This window comes from Pelophylax lessonae (assembly GCF_965119305.1).
Source record: "Pelophylax lessonae genome assembly, chromosome: 1".
Classification (NCBI taxonomy): domain Eukaryota; kingdom Metazoa; phylum Chordata; class Amphibia; order Anura; family Ranidae; genus Pelophylax; species Pelophylax lessonae.
The window spans coordinates 493,261,294-493,283,587 of record NC_138768.1 but is presented as its reverse complement, the minus strand read 5'-3'; the positions used below and the strand labels follow the sequence as shown (position 1 = coordinate 493,283,587).

The 22,294-nt window shown below is 45.5% G+C and overlaps 1 protein-coding gene across 1 annotated transcript in view; it reads left to right on the top strand.

The window, feature by feature from the left end:
• The window catches only part of UBXN6 (UBX domain protein 6), a 391,844-nt gene that overhangs the window by 277,656 nt on the left and 91,894 nt on the right, over positions 1 to 22,294 (top strand). Inside the window, exons 6-8 of the mRNA XM_082243194.1 lie at positions 8,464 to 8,539; positions 8,634 to 8,718; positions 8,830 to 9,049. Of these exons, the coding sequence (XP_082099320.1) occupies positions 8,464 to 8,539; positions 8,634 to 8,718; positions 8,830 to 9,049 (381 nt within the window). The remainder of the gene's footprint in view (positions 1 to 8,463; positions 8,540 to 8,633; positions 8,719 to 8,829; positions 9,050 to 22,294) is intronic.

Here is a 22,294-nt window from a genome sequence, read left to right as displayed (position 1 = left end):
ATTCCCTGTAAACCCTAGAGATGGTTGTGCGTGAAAATCCCAGTAGATCAGCAGTTTTGAAATACTCAGACCAGCTCATCTGGCACTAACAACCATGCCACATTCCCTTAAATCCCATTTCTTCCCCATTCTGATGCTTGGTTGGAACTTCAGCAAGTCGTCTTCACCACGTCTAGATGCCTATTTTTTTATTGAGTTGCTGCCATGTGATTGGCTGATTAGCAATATGTGTTACCAAGTAATTGAACAGGTGTACCTAATGTTATGTCAAATGAGCCTTGAAATAAAGGACATCTACGCCAATCAGGTTTGCATTCGTCTCTATAGGTTTACTTAGAGTATACACCATATAGCGGGTCTCACGTCTTCCAACAGATATGTGACACAGATTACATTTGGTTACAGAGTTTTTATAGGCAAATTTAATATGTCATTCTATGGCGGGCACAAACCCAAGTTACAGATTACACAAGATTTCACAATACTGTCTTTGTTGACCATAATACATTCCTTGTGGTCTATCCTAATTACACATACGGTCATCTTGACCCTACAATGGCGTTGTGTAAAAGGTTAGTCTGTCAATTAAAAAAGATTGAATACAGAGGCGTAACTAGATTTCTCAGGGCCCCGGTGCAAGAAATCATGAAGGCCCCCCCCCCCCCCCCCGAAAAAGCATGTTTTTGACCCTTTTTTTTATTTTTTTTTTGCAATATAACAAAGTAAAACATTTCTGTTTCTGGGGAGGGGTGTGGGATCAGGGGCAGTAATGGTGGTGGGGAGGGGTGTGGGTTCAGGGGCGGTAATGGTGGTGAGGGGTGTGGGATCAGTGGCGGTAATGGTGGTGAGGGGTGTGGGATCAGGGGCGGCGGTGGTGGGGAGGGGTGTGGGATCATGGGCGGCGGTGGTGGGGAGGGGTGTGGGATCAGGGGCGGTAATGGTGGTGAGGGGTGTGGGATCATGGGCGGCGGTGGTGGGGAGGGGGGTGGGATCATGGGCGGCGGTGGTGGGGAGGGGGGTGTGATCAGAGGTGGTGATGGTGGTGAAGGGGGGGTGAGATTACTGGCGGCGATGGTGAGGGGGGTGGGTGGATGGTGGGGTGGGATCAATGGCGGTGATGAGAGGGGGTGATGGATTGGAGGGGGGTGGGATCAATGGCAGTAGTGAAGGGATGATGGTGGAGAGGGATCAGTGGGGGTGATGGTGGGGGGGTGGAGAGGGGTGGGATGTGGTGTCACCACTACCTCTGTTTTACTGATCCCATCCCCCCACCACCGCAGATCTCATCCCTACACCCCCAAAAGTTCTGTTGTAGAGGATGAGATCTGTTCTGTGCCAGGCATGGGATGGGATCATTAAGAGGCAGCATTCCAGTAAGCCAGCAAGGGTGGAGTTTGGGAAGGCAAGTTGAAGTTCACTTACGATTAGCAGTCAGTCGAGTCAAGACGATTTCCCCCTCACTCAGGCTCAGGCAACTCCAGCCAGGCAGACACAGCATGGAGTCTCTTCACACTCGTCTGGCAGAGGGGAGAACTCCTCCTCCCCCTGTGCTCTATTGGGGATTGGGGATATTCGTAGATTGCTTTACACTGACTGCACACATGACATGCCTGTACCTCTCTTCCCTGCCCCCCCCCCCGCACAATGATCGGGGAAGGCGGCATCCAGCCTAGTCTCTCACTCAGCTCAGCCACCACTAGCGAACAGTCATCAGGCGGACGGACGGGCCCCCTCACGCCGCGGCCGCTGTAAGAAAACAGGGGCTGGCGGGCCCCCCCTCAGGTAGCGGAACTCCAGGGCCCGGTCGCGACCGCTGATAGTTCCGCTACTGATTGAATATGTAAGGGGAATAACATCTCACACAAAAAAGGGGCTTTTTACATAAACATCTCTTTCCGGGAATCTTATATTTTTGGCAGAACATTTCATGTCATCTGGGAACAACTGAGACACAGTAATATGTGGCAATTGTGGCAATATATTTCACAACAGAAGAATACAAACTAGAATTCTCAAACATTAGTAGAAATATATTCTTTAGTATTAAAAGGGAACTCTTGACTATATAACGATATGCTCTTAATATATTTTCATATCTTGACACTAATAAAGTGGCCGGTGAATATATACAGTGCATTGCGAAAGTATTCGGCCCCCTTGAACTTTTTGACCTTTTGCCACATTTCAGGCTTCAAACATAAAGATATAAAACTGTAATTTTTTGTGAAGAATCAACAACAAGTGGGACACAATCATGAAGTGGAACGAAATTTATTGGATATTTCAAACTTTTTTAACCGCTTGCCGACTGCTCACAGTATATTTACTGCGGCAGTCAGCCCCTCACAGGCAGAGCGACGTAGGTCTACGTACGTCGCTAGCCTGTGAGGTTCTGGGGAGGTTCTGGGGAGCGAGCGCGCGCCTGCGGAGGCGCGCTCCCGCTCCCGCGCGGTCACGAACCCCCCCGCGCATGTGACCGACGGACCCGATGTCCGCCGGTCACTCGGTAAACAAGCTGCCTGTCATTCTCCTCGGTATAAAAACACTGATCACACGGTTCTACAATGTAGAACCGTTGATCAGTGTCCCTACAGCTCAACAGACAGCCAATCACAGTAAGAATCACGCCCCTAGGGACACACACAGCCCCTCCCTCTCAAATAAAGTTAACCCCTTCACTACCAGTGTATTTTTACAGTAACAGTGCATATGTATAGCACTGATTACTGTAGAAATGTCACTGGTAACCCCAAAAGTGTCAAAAATGTCAGTCAAGGGTCCGATCTGTCCGCCGCAATGTCGCAGTACCGCAAAAAAAATCGCAGATCGCCGCCATTACGCGTTAAAAAAAAACAACAAAAATGACAAAAATCTTTCCCTTTGTTAGTAAACGCAACTTTTGCGCAAACCAATAAAAATACGCTTTTTGTGATTTTTTTTTTACCAAACATATGTAGCATAAAACAAATTGGCCGAAAATATTAAAAAATTTTGATTTTTAAATTTTTTTTGGGGAATTTCATATAAAAAAATGTGAAAAATATTGTTATTTTTGCAAAATTGACGCTCTTTTTTTGTTTATAGCGCGTGATCAAAAAATCGCACAGGTGATCAAATACCACCAAAAGAAAGCACTGTTTATGGGAAAAAAAGGGCGTCAAATTCGTTTAGGTACAGCGTCGCACGACCGCGCAATTGTCCGTTAAAGTCAAGCAGTGCCGAATCGCAAAATACCCCCTGGTCGTTTAGCAGCCAAATCCTCCAGGGCTTAAGTGGTTAACAAATAAAAAACTGAAAAATTGGGCATGCAAAATTATTCAGCCCCCTTAAGGTAATACTTTGTAGCACCACCTTTTGCTGCAATTACAGCTGTAAGTCGCTTGGGGTATGTCTCTATCAGTTTTGCACACCGAGAGACTGACATTTTTGCCCATTCCTCCTTGCAAAACAGCTCAAGCTCAGTAAGGTTGGATGGAGAGCGTTTGAACAGCAGTTTTCAGTTCTTTCCACAGATTCTCTATTGGATTCAGGTCTGGACTTTGACTTGGCCATTCTAAACACCTGGATATGTTTATTTGTGAACCATTCCATTGTAGATTTTATGTTTTGGATCATTGTCTTGTTGGAAGACAAATCTCCGTCCCAGTCTCAGGTCTTTTGCAGACTCCATCAGGTTTTCTTCCAGACTGGTCCTGTATTTGGCTCCATCCATCTTCCCATCAATTTTTTTTTTTCAATCAAAACAACTTTATTGTGTACTGAAACAGGACAGAATATATACAACAAGAAATGGCTGCAAAACAACCAACATAAAATAATCCAGTCGGTGAAATATGACACTCAATGCCACCGAAAAACAATACAAAGAAAAATTAAGCAATAAAAAAAAAAAAAAAAATTCAGTGAGAGTATGTACATAAGCATCAAGCATCCAAACTTTACATTAGTAATCATGACGTACAAGTGGTGTGAGAATTAAGCCACCTATCCCACACTTTATGATATTTGCCTGGGCAACCCCTGTTAGTATAAATAATCTTCTTAAAGGGGAGGGTAATATTAATTTCGCTAATCCACGCTGCCAAGGTGGGCACCACCTGTTGAATCCAATTCCTGGCCAGTAGTTTACGGGCCAGGAACAGAGTCTCCTGTAGAAACTGAACCATATGCTTTTTTATCTCAACATCTGGAAAGAGTCCCAATAAACATACTCTGGGGTTGAGTGTCACAGGCGCACCCATCTGGTCATGGAGGAACTGGACCACCTGGGCCCAGAACCCACGCACAAGCGGGCAGTGCCATAACAGATGGTCAAACGTGCCAGTCGACAGCAGGCATTTAGGGCAATGGGACGTCTGGGTGGGTCGGAACTTGGCCATGCGTTCAGGAGTAAGATAGGCCCGATGAAGGATACAAACATGAGTAAAACGATCTGACATTTTAGGGGAAACGCATTTGGCACCCAGCAGTGCATCCTCCCAGTCCTCGTCTAAAACCTCCCCCAGCAAGGGCTCCCATTTGGACTTCAAGGCGTACGCGGCCTTGGTGGCCGCGGGCGTAACCATCATTTCATATAGTAGGGCAATCAGTTTACAATGGTCCGCACCCATGAGGACCCTGGTCAAGTCCAGGGGTTCCACCACCGGACAGTCCACCGGAAACTGGGCCCGCAGCGCATGACTGAGCTGTAGGTAGCGAAAATACATGTGAGGCGGGAGGGCAAATTCCCGTTTAAGTTGGCTGTACGTCTTCACCTCCCCCCGATGTAACACATGGGAGAGCAGGAAAACGCCCCTGGACACCCAAACCCCGGAATCAGGGATTTGTAAAAGTTCAGGCAATGTTTTATTAAACCACAGCGGCGTATCAGCGTGCAAGGCCTCGCAGCCCAGTTTCTGCACCGCCAAGTCCCAGACACGTCTATAATTGTGTAGGAGACCCCCACGTGGTGAAGACCTATAAGATCCCCTCACTCCCCGTAAGAGATCACAAAACGGGTGGGGAACAGAAAAGCCAGAATCCGCACAAACCAAAAGACGGCACCTCAGATTGTCCTGTTTATCTAGATGATAGAAATGGGATAGCTGAGCAGCCAAGTAATATAAAGGGAGGTCAGGGACCGCAAGACCACCCAGGGAGGTCGGGAGCCGTAGTGTGCGCGAGGACAACTTACGCCTCGTTAAGCCCCAAATAAACGAGTTCCAGAGGGACTCCAGGACCTTAAAGTAGCGTAGTGGTATATAGACCGGGCAGTGCCACATGACGTATAGTATTTTTGGTAGTAAAATCATCTTAAGGAGACCTATCCGCCCCATCACCCCCAAGGGAAGCCTAGCCCATGTCTGAAGTTTAGCCTTAAATAAAGTTATAACAGGCTCAATATTGAGGGGAACGTAATCCGAGAGATCACGAGATATATGCACACCCAGGTATTTAACTGCACTGACTCGTCAAAGGGGTAGGGAGGCCTGGTCAAGGGTAGGGGGAAAAACATCCATGGGAAGAATCTAAGACTTGTCCCAATTAATACGTAGGCCAGAGAACCTGCCAAAGCGCTCGATAACTCGCAAGGCTGAAGCCAGGGAAGGACCCGCATCAGAAAGGTACAGGAGCATATCGTCAGCATACAGACTAACCTTCTCCACCAGTGGGCCAGCACGAAGTCCCTCGATACTCGGATGGGATCGAAGTGCCTCCGCCAAGGGCTCCACTGCCAGAGCGTATAGTAAGGGAGAGATGGGACATCCCTGACGCGTGCCTCTAGAGAGAGGAAACACATCCGAGGTCCAACCATTCGCCAGGACTCGCGCCCGAGGGGCATCGTAGAGGATGGTCAACCACTTGATGAAGCGCAGGCCAAAGCCACAGATACGTAAACAGTGCCATAAGTAATTCCATTACAGAATCAAAGGCCTTGGCCGCGTCAAGCGAGACCACCACCCGAGATCCCATCTGATCATGCGAGGCCTGCAAATTCATAAAGAGGCGTCTAGTATTATAAGCAGTGTTTTTTGTGGGCATAAAACCCGTCTGGTCAGAGTGAATCAGTGTAAGGATAACTTTGTTCAAACGAATGGCCAAAACTTTAGCGAGAATTTTCACTTCGGTCTGCAAGAGGGATATGGGTCTATACGATTCAGGTTGAAGAAGATCCTTCCCGGGCTTCGGAAGCAACACGATAAGGGCCTCGCGCATAGAGTCAGGGAGAGCAGCCTCCTCAAAAATAGATTGATAGAGGGTCACAAGGGTAGACAAGAATTGCGCATAAAATTCCACGGGGAGCCCGTCCACGCCCGGGGCCTTACTCTTCCCATCAATTTTAACCATCTTCCCTGTCCCTGCTGAAATAAAGCAGGCCCAAACCATGATGCTGCCACCACCATGTTTGACAGTGGGGATGGTGTGTTCAGGGTGATGAGCTGTGTTGCTTTTACGCCAAACATAACGTTTTGCATTGTTGCCAAAAAGTTCGATTTTGGTTTCATCTGACCAGAGCACCTTCTTCCACATGTTTGGTGTGTCTCCCAGGTGGCTTGTGGCAAACTTTAAACGACACTTTTTATGGATATCTTTAAGAAATGGCTTTCTTTTTGCCACTCTTCCAAAAAGGCCAGATTTGTGCAGTATACAACATGGACAGAGTCTCCCACCTCAGCTGTAGATCTCTGCAGTTCATCCAGAGTGATCATGGGCCTCTTGGCTGCATCTCTGATCAGTCCTCTCCTTGTATGAGCTGAAAGTTTAGAGGGACAGCCAGGTCTTCGTAGATTTGCAGTGGTCTGATACTCCTTCCATTTCAATATTATCGCTTGCACAGTACTCCTTGGGATGTTTAAAGCTTGGGAAATCTTTTTGTATCCAAATCCGGCTTTAAACTTCTCCACAACAGTATCTCGGACCTGCCTGGTGTGTTCCTTGTTCTTCATGATGCTCTCTGCGCTTTAAATGGACCTCTGAGACTATCACAGTGCAGGTGCATTTATACGGAGACTTGATTACACACAGGTGGATTCTATTTATCATCATTAGTCATTTAGGTCAACATTGGATTATTCAGAGATCCTCAGTAGGACTATTCAGTAGGACTATCAGCTGTGTATCCACCTGACTTCTGCACAACACAACTGATGGTCCCAACCCCATTTATAAGGCAAGAAATCACACTTATTAAACCTGACAGGGCACACCTGTGAAGTGAAAACCATTTCAGGTGACTACCTCTTGAAGTGTGGCTCTACAATTTTCATAGACATGAAAATAAAGAAAACTCTTTGAATGAGAAGGTGTGTCCAAACTTTTGGTCTGTACTGTAATATATATATATATATATATATATATATATATATATATATATATATGTGTGTGTGTGTGTGTAAATACTTTTTTAGTAGAGACACTGGAGAATAAAATGGAGGTTGTTGCAATATTTTTTGTCACACTGTATTTGCAGGCAGTATCTCGGACCTGCCTGGTGTGTTCCTTGTTTTTCATGATGCTCTCCATGCGCTTTAAATGGACCTCTGTGACTATCACAATGCGATCATTCAAACGCAATTTTTTTGGGGAAAAAATATGCAATCGTGATTCTAAGCAAAAAAAAATGTGATTCTCATTTTATCCAAAATCGTGCAGCTCTATTATGTAATGTTTGTGAATTTGGATTAATCCCAGTACATTATCTATATGGGGGCTTAACTGTACTGTAATTTGTTATTTTGCAGTTGTAACCATTTAAGTGAATATATTGATAGTTCTTCTATATATTGGAAGATTTGTGCCCTGGTGTACCACATAAATGTTTATGATGGGAGAGACCATCCATGCTGCCCCATTTGATTGGTTCCTTTTGATATCCCAATGCCCGCCCAGGAAGTTTTACTGTGTGTCTGCTGTGCTTGAGCATCAAGGTGTGACCTACATACAATTGATTTGTGTGACATCGTGTTTATATCATTTAAAATGTATAATTATTAATGGTTTAATAATAATGGTTCAAAAATGTTTTATTTTTTTTTTTATATAGTTACCACTGCAGTTCTCTTCAGGAGTCCTGGAGAAGCTTAAATGAGAAACAGCAAATGCAATATTGTGTTATTGATTTATTTGGATATGTACCTTTTTAGAGGTTTTAAAGAATATGTAATAAAATTTACTTTTTTGTTATTTTTGTTTTGTAATTTTGTTAAGCTCCTTGACATGCCAGTAAAGTCCAACGTAATTGTAGTTGTGCTTTTTTTTTTACAACCTGGATGTGGCAGTGAGTTCTTTTTTAATATCTGAATGCGCTTTCAGCACACAACCTCATGCTGTCGCAGACGCACGTGTGTGGCAGCTGGGCGTTAAAGCCACTGAATATATGTATTTATGCGGTTAAAAAATTTACCATTCAATAATGTTGATTTAGTGGCATGTTTCTTTTACCTGTATTTCTTTTAAATAACCTCTTTATCTCTTACTTCTTAGGTATATGGATAATATCATTGGTAGTCCAAATGAGGAGAAGTATCGCACTATTAGATTCTCCAACAAAGTTTTTCAGGTAAAGCTGGGATTTAGGGCAAAGTACTTTATGGGCAAAGTCCAAAATGTCACTTTCTAGTTAATTTGTGTATTCCTTTGTTTACGATTTATAGGAAAGAATTAACTGTTTAGAAGGATCACTTGAATTTTTTGAAGCAGTTGGATTTGAAAAGAAGATGCTACCTTTGCCTGGACAAGGTCAGATATTTTGCCTTCTTAGAGGCAATCAAATTTTCACTATGCAAGATATTTTAAAGTGTTAAAGTTCCCTCATTTTATCTTGTATGCATGTACCATGCAACCTATTAGATGTGCAAGAAGAATTCTTTGTGCTGAGCAGTGAAGCAGAGAAAAGCCTGAATAACTTGGAAAGGTACCGGGATTCATTGTTAAGTGGACAGCCTATTCAGGCCACTCTTGAGAGGCAGTGTCGAATTTTTGCACCATCACTTCAAGCTACCCGATTTTCTTTAACCGATGATTTCTACAACCTAACAGTAAAGGAGATCAAACAAGAGCACCAACTAAGGTAAGCGCAAACTGCCTGCAATGTAAAGATCATTACATAGTTGGTGAGGTTGAATAAAGACATCAGTCCATCCAGTTCAACCAGTGTGGGTATAGGCTTATTAGCTGTCAATTGGCACTGGCAAGGTTTTAAGGATAGCCCCCCTGGAGAACCTCCCCGATAACCCTACCCCATTCAGTGTTTTGGTGATGGACCTTTTCTCCTTCCCAATATCACTTTTATATTTTTTCTTTTATTATTTTCTTAAAATATTACTTCAATTAACCTCACTGTCTACAAAAAAAATGTATCCAAACCTTTGGAATCATACTTGAATCCTACACTGTGGGGACAGCCTGTAATGTTATTGTAGGTACTGGGTCCTGGGCTCACCTTGGCACTTGCAATGCATTGAGTTAGCCACACAGTGCCATTCAGGTCCAGAACTGCAGTCAATTACAGTGGAGATCAGTCCCTGAAGACCATGTCGGGGGTATGTCGAACATGAAAGGTGAAGCCTGGACTTTAATTACATTCCAGCGTCGTGAACAGATAAAACAGAGTCACAGGACCAAAAATGGTTCACCACGTATGGAGGAAATCCCCTGCTGTTTGGCAACCCCTAAATTAATAAACCGGAATGTCTAGGGATTATGTGATCGAGTGTGGTGGGTACCATGTGTCACCTGGTTAAGACCCTATAAGTGGACTCAAGGGTTGTGACATTAAAAGTGCAAGCTGCTGTGGTAGACCAAGTGCGGGACGATTCTTCCTCCATTTTGTGAGCTTTTAGGTCTGCCTCTAACCTTGCCACCGAGGTGTGCCTAACAGGAGAAGAAAGACGGTTAAGATGTAAGTAGACATCCGTTTGAGTGCTACTGACATGTGACAGCAAATTTGTTCAAAGACAGTCAGTAGGGGAGAGGTTTTTGTCACATATGAGAAAAGCAACCCAGTGGCGGAGTTGAGTATATTTGAATAATTCAGTGGAGGGTGTTTGAAAGCTTTCCAGAAGGGTTGGCCATGGGATCATTTTTTCCCTTTCTATAAATCATGAGGCAGAGGTGAAACCCTGTTATGCCCACCAAAAGAAGGCCCCTGTGAATTCTAGTCCTGGTGCAAAGAGCAGGTTGCCCACCAAAGGAAGTAAGGGGGAGGAGGATAGGGAGCAGGTTACTGGAGTATTTGATACCATCCCATATGCAGAAGGTATGTAGCGTCAGTGGACTGAGCGTTGATGGCCGCATATGGGAGGGAATCCAGAGTAGAGATCGTCGCAAAAAGTGAATTTGAAGTCCAGTTCTGATAAGGCATTCAAACGGCTCTATGGCAAGCAAGAACAAATAGCAGAGAGAGGGCAACCCTGATGGGTTCCTCTCTCTATAGGGAAGAAATTGGGGAGGTGGTTTAGATATTTTATACTAGCCAGGGGCTTTAGATAATTTAAGAGATTGTATGGCATTTCTGTAGTGGCAATATCTGCATTAAGTTTATCTTGCATATCTCGTGTGATAGTGGGAAGAGAAAAAGTGACTAGAAGACGGCCAGCCACAGAAGAGTAGAAAGACCGCTTTCTTTTGTGCAGATCAGATAAGATTGTACAACAGTTGCGGGGTTCGCGGTGGCAGTGCCGGTAGGAAGTTTAAAGCATATCTAAACCCTCACCTTGTAAAACAACACATTCAATTTACAATATAAATAAAAGACAAAACATTTGTGTATAGATATAAAAAAGCATTAAAAACATATTTTCTCTTACGTCCTCTAACAGTCGCCGCCCTCACATACAGTCTTCACCAATGGGTATTGACCTCTTATCCATAGGAGCAAGCTAGGCATAGACTTGTTAAAAACAAAGTAATTTACATAGACATTAAAAATAAGTTAGCCGCGCTCAGAGGAGATACAAAGTTCCAAAACGATCCCCAAGTGAAGATAAAAACAAACACGTGCTGTCGGTATATCCACCACCGGGAAGGTATAAACATGCAGCCTCTTACCAGATGGACTAAAGGAAACAGCGTTCAATCAGGATAAACCAAATGAAGCAGGCATCTGTCACAGACCAACAGGCGAATCCAGCCAGGTAGCATAGATATATATCATACAAAAGTGTATGTCCAGGAGAATGGACCCAACATATAAAGTAGTTCCTCATGATAAAAATGAAATGACAATATCATTGCGCAGACATCCTTAAAAAGGCTTTATTAAACATATGATGAAACTCTGCACACAGGGTACTCACATTATATCCAAAGATAGAAAGCATATAGTAAAAACAGCGTGTGTCTGTTTCTCATCCAAAAACATGGCCAACCTCCAACAGCATACCAGCATCATGTGGTTAGGCTCCTCCCAACATGTTTCGTCACACTTGACATCATCAGGGGGCGTGGCCACATGATACCAATCAAATGTTTTATATAGGGGTTATGCCGGAAATGAGTGGAGGTCGGAGGTCATGAGGTTAACAATAATAAAGTGATATATGGGAAATATACAAATTTTTAATGCCCCCATAGTATATAGAAAACTAAATAAAGCATATGAGTTGGCACTCGGGCAAGAGCGGAGCCAAAAATAGCCGCTCTGCCCAGGAATCGTGACCGGAAGTGACGTTCCGCTACACCGGAACTCGTTGCTACATTACCCATAATAGGAATGATTAAAAATACAAAATACAAATACAAACGTTTTCAATGTACCCCCCATAATATTGAATTGAATAGCCGATATGAGGTGGCGCACGGGCAAGAGCGGAACGAAAAGAGACCGCTCTGCCCGGAAATCGCGACCTGAAGGGACGCTCCGCTGTACCGGAAGTCGTCACTACTTCACAAATACCCGGAAGTAAACAAGCGGAGCCACAGAGCGGGACATGAGAGGACACAATCAGTCGCAGAAGGTGTCCAATCAGCCCCGCCTCCACATCCATGACCCTATACACTGTATACAGAAGCACTTCCAGGCGGAGTGACACTATTAAACAAAACTAGATTAAAAGATGGTAATAACAGGCAGCAAAATGTGTTTGTACATAAATACCCACACATGTATATAGTGTGAGACACGGGCAATATCATTAAATAGCCCAATATTTAACACTATTATAAGTCATACACAATAAAATATATAAAAATTGTGGGGATATAATAAAAAGAGGGGGGGCTATTCACCCAATGATTACATCCCAAATATAGCATAAATTGATGCAATCACCATGAATATAACTGCATCAAAATTATGGTGATAGAAAGGAGGATAAAAGAGGCCGGCCAATCCATTGGACAAGAAACACACAACACCGCCACAAAAAAAAAAAATTTATATATATATAATGTACAAAAACAAAATGTAATATTCAAAAATATACAAAAATCAGCTATTATTAATAAATGAATTTATATCCCAGTCCACATTTAGGCCAAAAGGCCTATAAGATTTAAAGTCAAATATCCATCTTGTCTCGAGACGGGAAATGCCTCTCCTAACATTGTCACCTCTCCAATGGGGACAGAACTGTTAAATGGCCATAAAAGATGTGCCAATAGGATTCCTACCATGAACAAGGTCATAATGCCTTGAAAGGTTGTGTTTGGGGAATCCTTTACCTATATTGGCAATATGTTCCTTCATGCGCACTTGGAAAGCGTGCACAGTGCGGCCAATATAATATAGGCCACACGGACAAGTGATTACATACACCACCTTCTTAGTAGCACATGTAAGAAATTGATCAATGTCATAGTTTTTTGAAGTGACATTAGACTCAAAAGAGGTGTATTTTCTACTCTTAAGTGAATTTGTAGAACATACTGCACACCTTTTGCAAGGGTAAAATCCTTTCAATTGACTGAAAAATGTTGGTTTCTTTGGTGCGGTGACAACGTTAGGAGCAATCTGTAAACGAACTGGAGGAACACCTCTAAAGGTGACTTGGGGTCTCTCAGGCAAGAGAGGGCCCAAGACCCTATCATTCCTGAGAACACCCCAATGTTTCCTCATGATATTCTTAACCACATGGTGTTGAGTAGAAAATGAGATAAAAAAAGATAACTTAGATGAGAAACTATCTGAAATACCATCAGTGTTTTTCGGCCGCGAGGCCAGCATCTCATTCCTATCTCTCGCATCCACTTCTTGCAAGGCCAGATCCAAAGATTCGGAGGAGTAACCCTTCTCCAAAAATCTGGATTTAAGTATATCGGTCTCTTTTAGGAAGTCCTCCCTCAGAGTACAATTTTGTTTGAGTCGCGAGAATTGGCCCTTAGGGATAGCATTTAACCAAGGGCCATAATGGCAACTTGAGATGTTAATGTATCCATTCCAGGTCCGAATCCTTAAAGAATGTATTAGTGACCAATCTCTCACCATCTTCCCTGATATTGAGATCTAGAAAGTGGATCTGTATATTGCTAGACTCATGTTGTAATACAATGCCACAGTCATTAGTATTAAGCCATGAGATGTAGTCATCCAATGAAGAGACATCTCCATGCCAGAGGAGGAGGACGTCGTCTATATAGCGCCTCCAGAAGACCAACTCGGGTCTTCTGTTGGCATAGACGACGTCTTCCCACTTGGCCATGAATAAGTTCGCCATACTGGGCGCCCATGGTAGAAATCCTATTGGCACATCTTTTATGGCCATTCAACAGTTCTGTCCCCATTGGAGAGGTGACAATGTTAGGAGAGGCATTTCCCATCTCGAGACAAGATGGATATTTGACTTTAAATCTTATAGGCCTTTTGGCCTAAATGTGGACTGGGATATAAATTCATTTATTAATAATAGCTGATTTTTGTATATTTTTGAATATTGCATTTTGTTTTTGTACATTATATATATATTTTTTTTTTGTGGCGGTGTTGTATGTTTCTTGTCCAATGGATTGGCCGGCCTCTTTTATCCTCCTTTCTATCACCATAATTTTGATGCAGTCATATTCATGGTGATTGCATCAATTTATGCTATATTTGGGATGTAATCATTGGGTGAATAGCCCCCCTCTTTTTATTATATCCCCACAATTTTTATATATTTTATTGTGTATGACTTATAATAGTGTTAAATATTGGGCTATTTAATGATATTGCCCGTGTCTCACACTATATACATGTGTGGGTATTTATGTACAAACACATTTTGCTGCCTGTTATTACCATCTTTTAATCTAGTTTTGTTTAATAGTGTCACCCCGCCTGGAAGTGCTTCTGTATACAGTGTATAGGGTCATGGATGTGGAGACGGGGCTGATTGGACACCTTCTGCGACTGATTGTGTCCTCTCATGTCCCGCTCTGTGGCTCCGCTTGTTTACTTCCGGGTATGTGTGAAGTAGTGACGACTTCCGGTACAGCAGAGCGTCACTTCCGGTACAGCGGAGCGTCACTTCCGGTCGCGATTTCCGGGCAGAGCGGTCTCTTTTCGTTCCGCTGTTGTAAAATTTTGTCGGACCCGTGAAAAAATCGGACCTCGTCACTTCCGGTTATGGGAGTCTCAAGTGCGCATGCGCACCAGACATTATCTTGGTTTGGTAAACTTATAACACAGAGCGACCAGTTGAATGAGAGGAGGCGGGGCTGAGGTGGGACGGAAGACACCGCCGCGTCATCTGCAGAGCTGAATAGAGGAGGCGGGACGGAGGTGCGGCCGTGTAATATATGCAGGACTTTAGCGACTCCTTCTGTTTTATTATCTTTACTAATTATCGTATTATTTATCCTTAGGATTTCATTACATTTAGTATTTCTTATTTTGCATTATAGAAATACTAAATGTCATGAAATCCGAAGGATAAATAATACGATAATTACTAAAGATAATAAAACAGGGAGTCGCTTAAGCCCTGCATATATTACACGGCCGCACCTCCGTCCCGCCTTCTCCGCCAGCTCTGCATATGTGCCTCCGTCCCGTCGCACCTCAGCCCCGCCTCCTCTCAATCAGCTGTCCGTTCTCTGTTATAATTTTGCCAAACCTCGAAAAATGTCTTCTGCGCATGCGCACGGACGACTCCTATCAACTGTTTTGTGACGCTCTGTCACCGGAAGTGACGAGGTCCGATTTTTTCACGGGTCCGACAAAATTTTAGAACACCGCTCTTGCCCGTGCGCCACCTCGTATCGGCTATGAAATTCAATATTATGGGGGGTACATTGAAAACGTTTGTATTTGTATTTTGTATTTTTAATCATTCCTATTATGGGTAATGTTGCGACGAGTTCCGGTGTAGCGGAACGTCACTTCCGGTCACGATTCCTGGGCAGAGCGGCTATTTTTGGCTCCGCTCTTGCCCGAGTGCCACCTCGTATGATTTATTTATTTTTCTATATACTATGGGGGCATTAAAAATTTGTATATTTCCCATATATCATTTTATTATTGTTAACCTCATGACCTCCGACCTCCACTCATTTCCGGCATAACCCCTATATAAAACATTTGATTGGTATCATGTGGCCATGCCCCCTGATGATGTCAAGTGTGACAAAACATGTTGGGAGGAGCCTAACCACATGATGCTAGTATGCTGTTGGAGGTCGGCCATGTTTTTGGATGAGAAACAGACACACGCTGTTTTTTATGCTTTCTATCTTTGGATATAATGTGAGTACCCTGTGTGCAGAGTTTCATCATATGTTTAATAAAGCCTTTTTAAGGATGTCTGCGCAATGATATTGTCATTTCATTTTTATCACGAGGAACTACTTTATATGTTGCGTCTAGGGCTGAACGATAGTCTATGTGCTATCGACTATTGTGCAGCAGGGGTGGGCGATATTCGCATCGCCGAGGATGCGATATTAATTAGGCAGGGAGAAGTCGGCGGGGGGAGGACTCACAGTTCAGCGCCAGCGGCAGGGAGAAGACGGTCTGGACTCGGACTCACAGTTCAGCGCCAGCGGTGAGCAGCGCGCCGTGAGTAGCTGCACAGCTAACCAATCACGCGTGCCTGCACACCTGATTGGTTCGCTCTGTGCCGCTACTCACGGCGTGATTGGCTCGCTGTGCCGCCGGTCAAGAGAACTAGCTGCAGGGCGGCAGACTCCACTGAACGTGTGGGCTGGAGTCTGGAAGGATGATTGTCGAGTCAGGCTGAGGCTGTGTTCTTCTACCGACTCCTCTTCTACCACCACTGTGAGTCCCGAATAAGAGTGACTGTGCCTAATCCAGAGTGTCACCCACAGTACACTGACTGTCACCCACAGTACACTTACTGTCACCCACTGTACACTGACTGTCACCCACAGTACACTGACTGTCACTGAGTGTCAATAGTGCTGCCTGATAAATATATACCATTATTAACCCTGGCCAGCCCTGGCTGTTATCTGACTGCAATTATAATAAGAAGAAGGCTGTGCTGCTGTCTGCATTGCAATACTCCATGTCCATGATTTCCATCCCAGCATCCCTACAGTAACATTAACCCTGGCTGTCCCAGTGCAATATAACACAATCAGAAGAAGGCTGCTGCAATACTCATCCCATCCCTACAGTAACATTAACCCTGGCTGTCCCAGCCGGTAATTGTTGACTTTAGCCTGGATTGACGGCTCTCTCAATATCGCAATATATATCGTTGAAAAAAAAATATTGCAATGTACTTTTTTTCCATTATCGTGCAGCCCTAGTTGGGTCCATTCCCCTGGACATACACTTTTGTATGATATATATCTATGCTACCTGGCTGGATTCGCCTGTTGGTCTGTGACAGATTCCTGCTTCATTTGGTTTATCCTGATTGAACGCGGTTTCCTTTAGTCCATCTGGTAAGAGGCTGCATGTTTATACCTTCCCGGTGGTGGATATACCGACAGCACGTGTTTGTTTTTATCTTCACTGGGGGATCGTTTTGGAACTTTGTATCTCCTCTGAGTGCGGCTAACTTATTTTGAATTCCTAAATTATCCTTCACCAAGAGGACATTGTGTCTGCTGCTCATTTGTCCTTAATGGACTCTTCTTTTATTTCCTTTTAATATTCTTAATATATTTATGTCCTAGCGCAATTTATTCTTGTTCATTATAATTTACATAGACACACCTATGGGGGCTGTCCCACTGGTCCAATACCCCCCATGCAATCAGCCATCCCAACCCAGTTTGTCTTCTGCCTAGTTAGGAGCGAGATAGGCTCTCCCTGTGCTGGGGCTACAGTCTCAGCCTTTTCTTCTGTTTTTATGATTTTATTTCTGAAAAATGTGTTTTTTCTTTGCACAGTTACATAGTTAGTGAGGTTGAAAAAAGACATCAGTCCATCCAGTTCAACCTATGATGTGTGTGTGTGTGTGTCTACTGTTAACCGCACATTGCATACTCCTGTATGTTGTGGTCTTTAAGGTGCCCATCTAATAGTTTTTTGAAACTATCAATGCTCCCTGCTGATACGACTGTTTGCGGAAGAGAATTCCACATCCTTACTGCTCTTACAGTGAAGAACCCCCTGCGTATTTTAAGGTTAAACCGCCTTTCCTCTAGTTTTAGTGAGTGGCCACGTGTCTAATTGTATTTCCTTTCTCTGAATAGGTTTTTCCATATGCTAGGGTTGCCAGTACAATATTTGTACATTGATATCATATCCCCCCCTCAATCGTCTCTTCTCCAGAGAGAATAAGTTCAGTGCTTGTAGTCTTTCCTCATAGCTGATGTCCTCCATTCCCCTAATTAATTTTGTTGCCCTTCTCTGGACTTTCTCCAGTTCCAGCACATCCTTCCTGAGGACCGGTGCCCAGAACTGGACAGCATACTCCAGATGTGGCCGGATCAGAGTCTTGTAGAGTGGAAGAATAATCTCTTTATTTCTGGAGTGAATCCCCTTTTTTATACATCCCAGTATTCTGTTGGCTTTGCATTGCATGCCACTGCCAAGCCTGTTGTCTACCAGTACCCCCAGGTCCTTTTCCATCCTAGGCTCACCCAGGATGGAAACTTTACATTTTTCAACATTAAACCTCATCTGCCATGTAGTTGCCCACCCCATAATTTTGTTCATGTCCGCTTGTAAGGTTTCCACATCCTGCCCAGAAGATATTGGCATGCTTAGTTTAGTATCATCCGCAAATACTGAGATTTTGCTCGATGTCCCCTCCTCTAGATCATTTATAAATAAATTAAACAGGATTGGCCCCAGGACAGAACCCTGGGGGACCCGCTTTCCACAACCGCCCAATCTGAGTACTCCCCACTACTTGCTGTTTATTTTATCAGCGTTTAGTTAGTCACTGCTTCAAGATGATGACGGCGTTGCAGAGCTGGGAGTCGCACTGGTCGTCCTGGTGTTCCAGGACAGTGGGCCTTATGGAATCCCAGCCTGCCATCGAGCGTTTAGCGGGCTATGTGTTCGCCCTGGCTTCGCAAATGACCCATCCCTGTCCTCAGGGATTCAGCCTGCGAGGTGGCTATCTCGCCTGGACGTCTCCCCACGGTTCTCCGTGCACTGCTAGCGTCCTGCATTTTTGGCTGACGGCACCCCTGCCATCTAAGGGTGGGAGGTTTCCCGTCGATGAGAGGCACCCCACGCCATTGGGTACGGTAAGAACACTCTGTGTGGGGCCTCTGTCTGGGGCTAGCAGTCCTGTGTGTCTGTTTTATCCCCTCATGTCTGTGCATTTTTGGGCTCCCTGATCCTGGTCCCTGCGGGGGCTCTCTCACAGCTGGTACGCTATGTGGGTTTGTGGGGGTCTTTATGGTGCACTTTATGGTGCTTTTGGAGGTGCAGACACGTGCGGCGACCGCTGCGGGGTTAAAAACCACCGGTCCGCCATTTTAGGTGTGGGCAGCATGCTGGCTTCACTGTGGGCGCTTATACAGCAGTGTATGTAGTGTGTTTTGGCGCCTTGTGGCGCCATCTTGTGTGTGGCAATGTGTTTTTTGCTGAGCACATGTCGGTGGCCATTTTCCCGAAGCCTCCCATTACTTTCTATGGGCAACCATTTTTCCTTGGTCTAAAATCCTAGTTCAGCCTATTGCGGTGACATCACTTCCTCTTTCTGCATAGAGGAGATCGGCAGGCGTGTAGGTAACACTTGTGGGGTCTGTCTGGCTGTCTTTTTTGTGGGAATACCTCTGGCTGTCAGCTTATTCCTGCTTGGGGGGTCGTTTTGCATAGTCCCTTATAGCAGTGTACTGCGGGCGATCGCGGTGCGCTTAAAGGGCCAGTACTTTTAAAAAAAAGTTTTTATTATGGAGTGCCAGGACTGCAAATTTCCCCCAGCCTTGGTGGATGGTTCAGGGTCCTCTGAATCCTCTGCTCTGACTACTGTCTACTGCACTTGCGACTTTGACGTCAAAAGTGTATTTTCTGATGTCAGCACAGCGTACTGGAAAAAGGCCTAGGCTCTCTTTTTCATCTGATTCTGAGTCTGACTTGGTTGCCGTAGGTAGCGTGCCTCTTGAAGGGTCTCGCTCTTCTCAGTCTGAGGGGGAGGCGGAGGTTGTGGGGGTGGATGATTCCCCCCTGGGACGGCCGAGGACCACGCAGCTATGGATGCGCTGTTCCTTTCCATTAAGGAAACACTACATTTAGAGGATGAGCCCAATCCTCCGGGGATAGTGTCCTCTTTTGGTACACACAGATCCCGTAAGGCGGCGCAGGTTTTTCCTTGCCCCGCTGAGTTTCACGCAACTGTAAATGAACAATGGCGTAACTTAAAGCGCACTTTTGTGGTGCCCAAAAAGTTTCAACTTCTTTACCCCTTTGCGTCTCCTACGGATTCGCGCTGGTGTATGGCTCCTACTGTGGATCACACTGTGGCCAGGTTAAACAAGGCCACTCTAGTGCCAACCGAGGATTCTCCGGTGTTTAGGGATCCTACGGATAGGAGGCTGGAATCTCTTGCCCGCCATGCTTACATGGTGGTGGGTTCCATGCTGAAACCTATCTTCGCCTCTGTAATGGTGACTCAAGCCGTGGCGGATTGGACCAAGGTGCTTAGACGCACCCTCGTGGCTGATTTTGCTTCCCCTACTACACTGGAGAAGGTGGACCAGATTTATCAAGGGGTCATGTACTTGTGCGATGCGGCCTTAAATGAGGCCCCATTAGCTGCGCTCCTATCCAGTGTCGCGGTGCTTAACCGTCGCCTGATTTGGCTGAAAAGTTGGTCTGCTGACCAGACTTCCCGGAAAACGGTGTCCGACATCCCCTATGCGGGGTCTCGCCTTTTTGGGGAATCCCTGGATGAGTTGGTTAAGGGTGTCACTGGGGGCAAAAGCACTCTGTTGCCCCAGAATCCTAGGGGTAAGTTCTTCCGCGGTAAGCAGGGCCCCTCCTTTAAACCAAACCAGGGGCCCTTTCGTGCCTTCAAGGGGAAACCCTTCAAAGGCCAGGGTGGCCAGAGAAAACCCTGGGCGGGCAAGCCAAAAGCCGCCCAGGCTGGTGCGGCGGCCCAGTCCGCCACTGCCTGAAGGGGCGCCCTCGCCTGTTTCAGGGGTGGGGAGATGTCTGCGCGGTATCCTCCAACCTTGGCTGCTCCGGATTCCGGACAGGTGGGTTCAGGAAATCATTCGATCGGGTTACAAGATCGAATTCCTTTCGTGACCGGCGGACAGATTATTTCCCTCAAATCTTCATTAGACCCCAGATCGGTTGCAAGATCTTAATTGGGCGGTGCAGGATCTGCTCGCCCAGGGGGTAATCGTCCCGGTGCCACATCGGGACAGATTTCGGGGGTTTTTCTCAAATCTGTTCACTGTGCCCAGAAAGGAGGGCAAGGTGCATCCGATTCTGGACTTGAAAGCTCTAAACCGCTTCGTGCGCGTTCAAAAGTTCCGCATGAAATCGCTCCGCTCGGTGGTGGCCTCTTTGAGTCCGGGAGATTGCCTGGCCTCCATCGACCTGAAGGATGCGTATTTACACATATTCAAGGGTCATCAGAGGTACTTCCGATTCCCTATCGCGGAAGAACACTATCAGTTTGTGGCGTTACCTTTCGGTCTCGCTTCAGGTCCAAGGGTCTTTACCATAGTGCTGGCTCCTGTCCTGGACCTATTGAGGGCACATGGCATTGCGGTCTTGGGATATCTGGACGATCTCCTGTTAAGATCGAGTGCCAGTCAGAGCCTGATGCGTGATCTGTCCACCACGGTTCAGACGCTCCAGGAGTTCGGATGGACCATCAACGTTCAGAAGTCAACTTTGTCTCCTTCGGTTCGTCTCCCATACTTGGGAATGGTCCTGGACTCCGCCCAAGCAAAGGTGTTTCTGCCGGAGGACAAGCTCCGGACCCTGCAGAAGGAGGTCAGGTCCCTCAGGGACAACGAGTCCTCATCGTTCAGGACCTGTATGCGGTCCCTGGGATTGATGGTGTCAGCCTTCGAGGCAATACCGTTTGCTCAGTTTCACACGCGGGCTCTCATAGTTAGTGAGGTTGAAAAAAGACATGAGTCCATCCAGTTCAACCTATGATGTGTGTGTGTGTGTTTGCTTTTAGCCGTACATTGTATACCCCTGTATGTTGTGGTCTTTAAGGTGTCCATCTAACAGTTTTTTGAAACTATCAATGCTCCCTGCTGATACGACTGCTTGTGGAAGAGAATTCCACATCCTTACCGCTCTTACAGTGAAGAACCCCTTACGCACTTTAAGGTTAAACCGCCTTTCCTCTAGTTTTAGTGAGTGGCCACGTGTCTTATTGTATCTCCTTTCTCTGAATAGTTTGTTCCTTATGCTCGGGTCGCCAGTACAGTATTTGTACATTGATATCATATCCCCCCTCAATCGTCTCTTCTCCAGAGAGAATAAGTTCAGGGCTTGTAGTCTTTCTTCATAGCTGATGTCCTCCATCCCCCTAATTATTTTTGTTGCCCTTCTCTGGACAAGAGATCCAAGCGAGATCCAAGCGGAGATCCTGGCCAGATGGGACAGGCATCCTCAGTCCTTGGACCTGAGGGTGTCTGAGTTGCCAAACCAGATTGTATCTTCTGTAGTGGCTCCAGTCTCTGGCTGTAGCGGAGGGAAAATTGTTCCGGCCGTTGCTGTGGACGGTGATTACCACAGATGCCAGCCTGTCGGGCTGAGGTGGCGTCCTGGGCAACCTGTCTGCCCAGGGCACTTGGTCGGCGGAGGAGTCCTCTCTTCCGATCAACATCTTGGAGTTAAGAGCGATCAGGCTGTGCCTGTCAGGAACGCTCCCTGTGCACACTAAAGTGCTGTCATGAATCTGCCACCTAAGGGTTAACCTAGCTCAGACTAATTTCATTAATTGGCAATAGGCTGCCTTATTTAAGCACCTCAGAAGCACAGTGTCTTTGCTGTCTG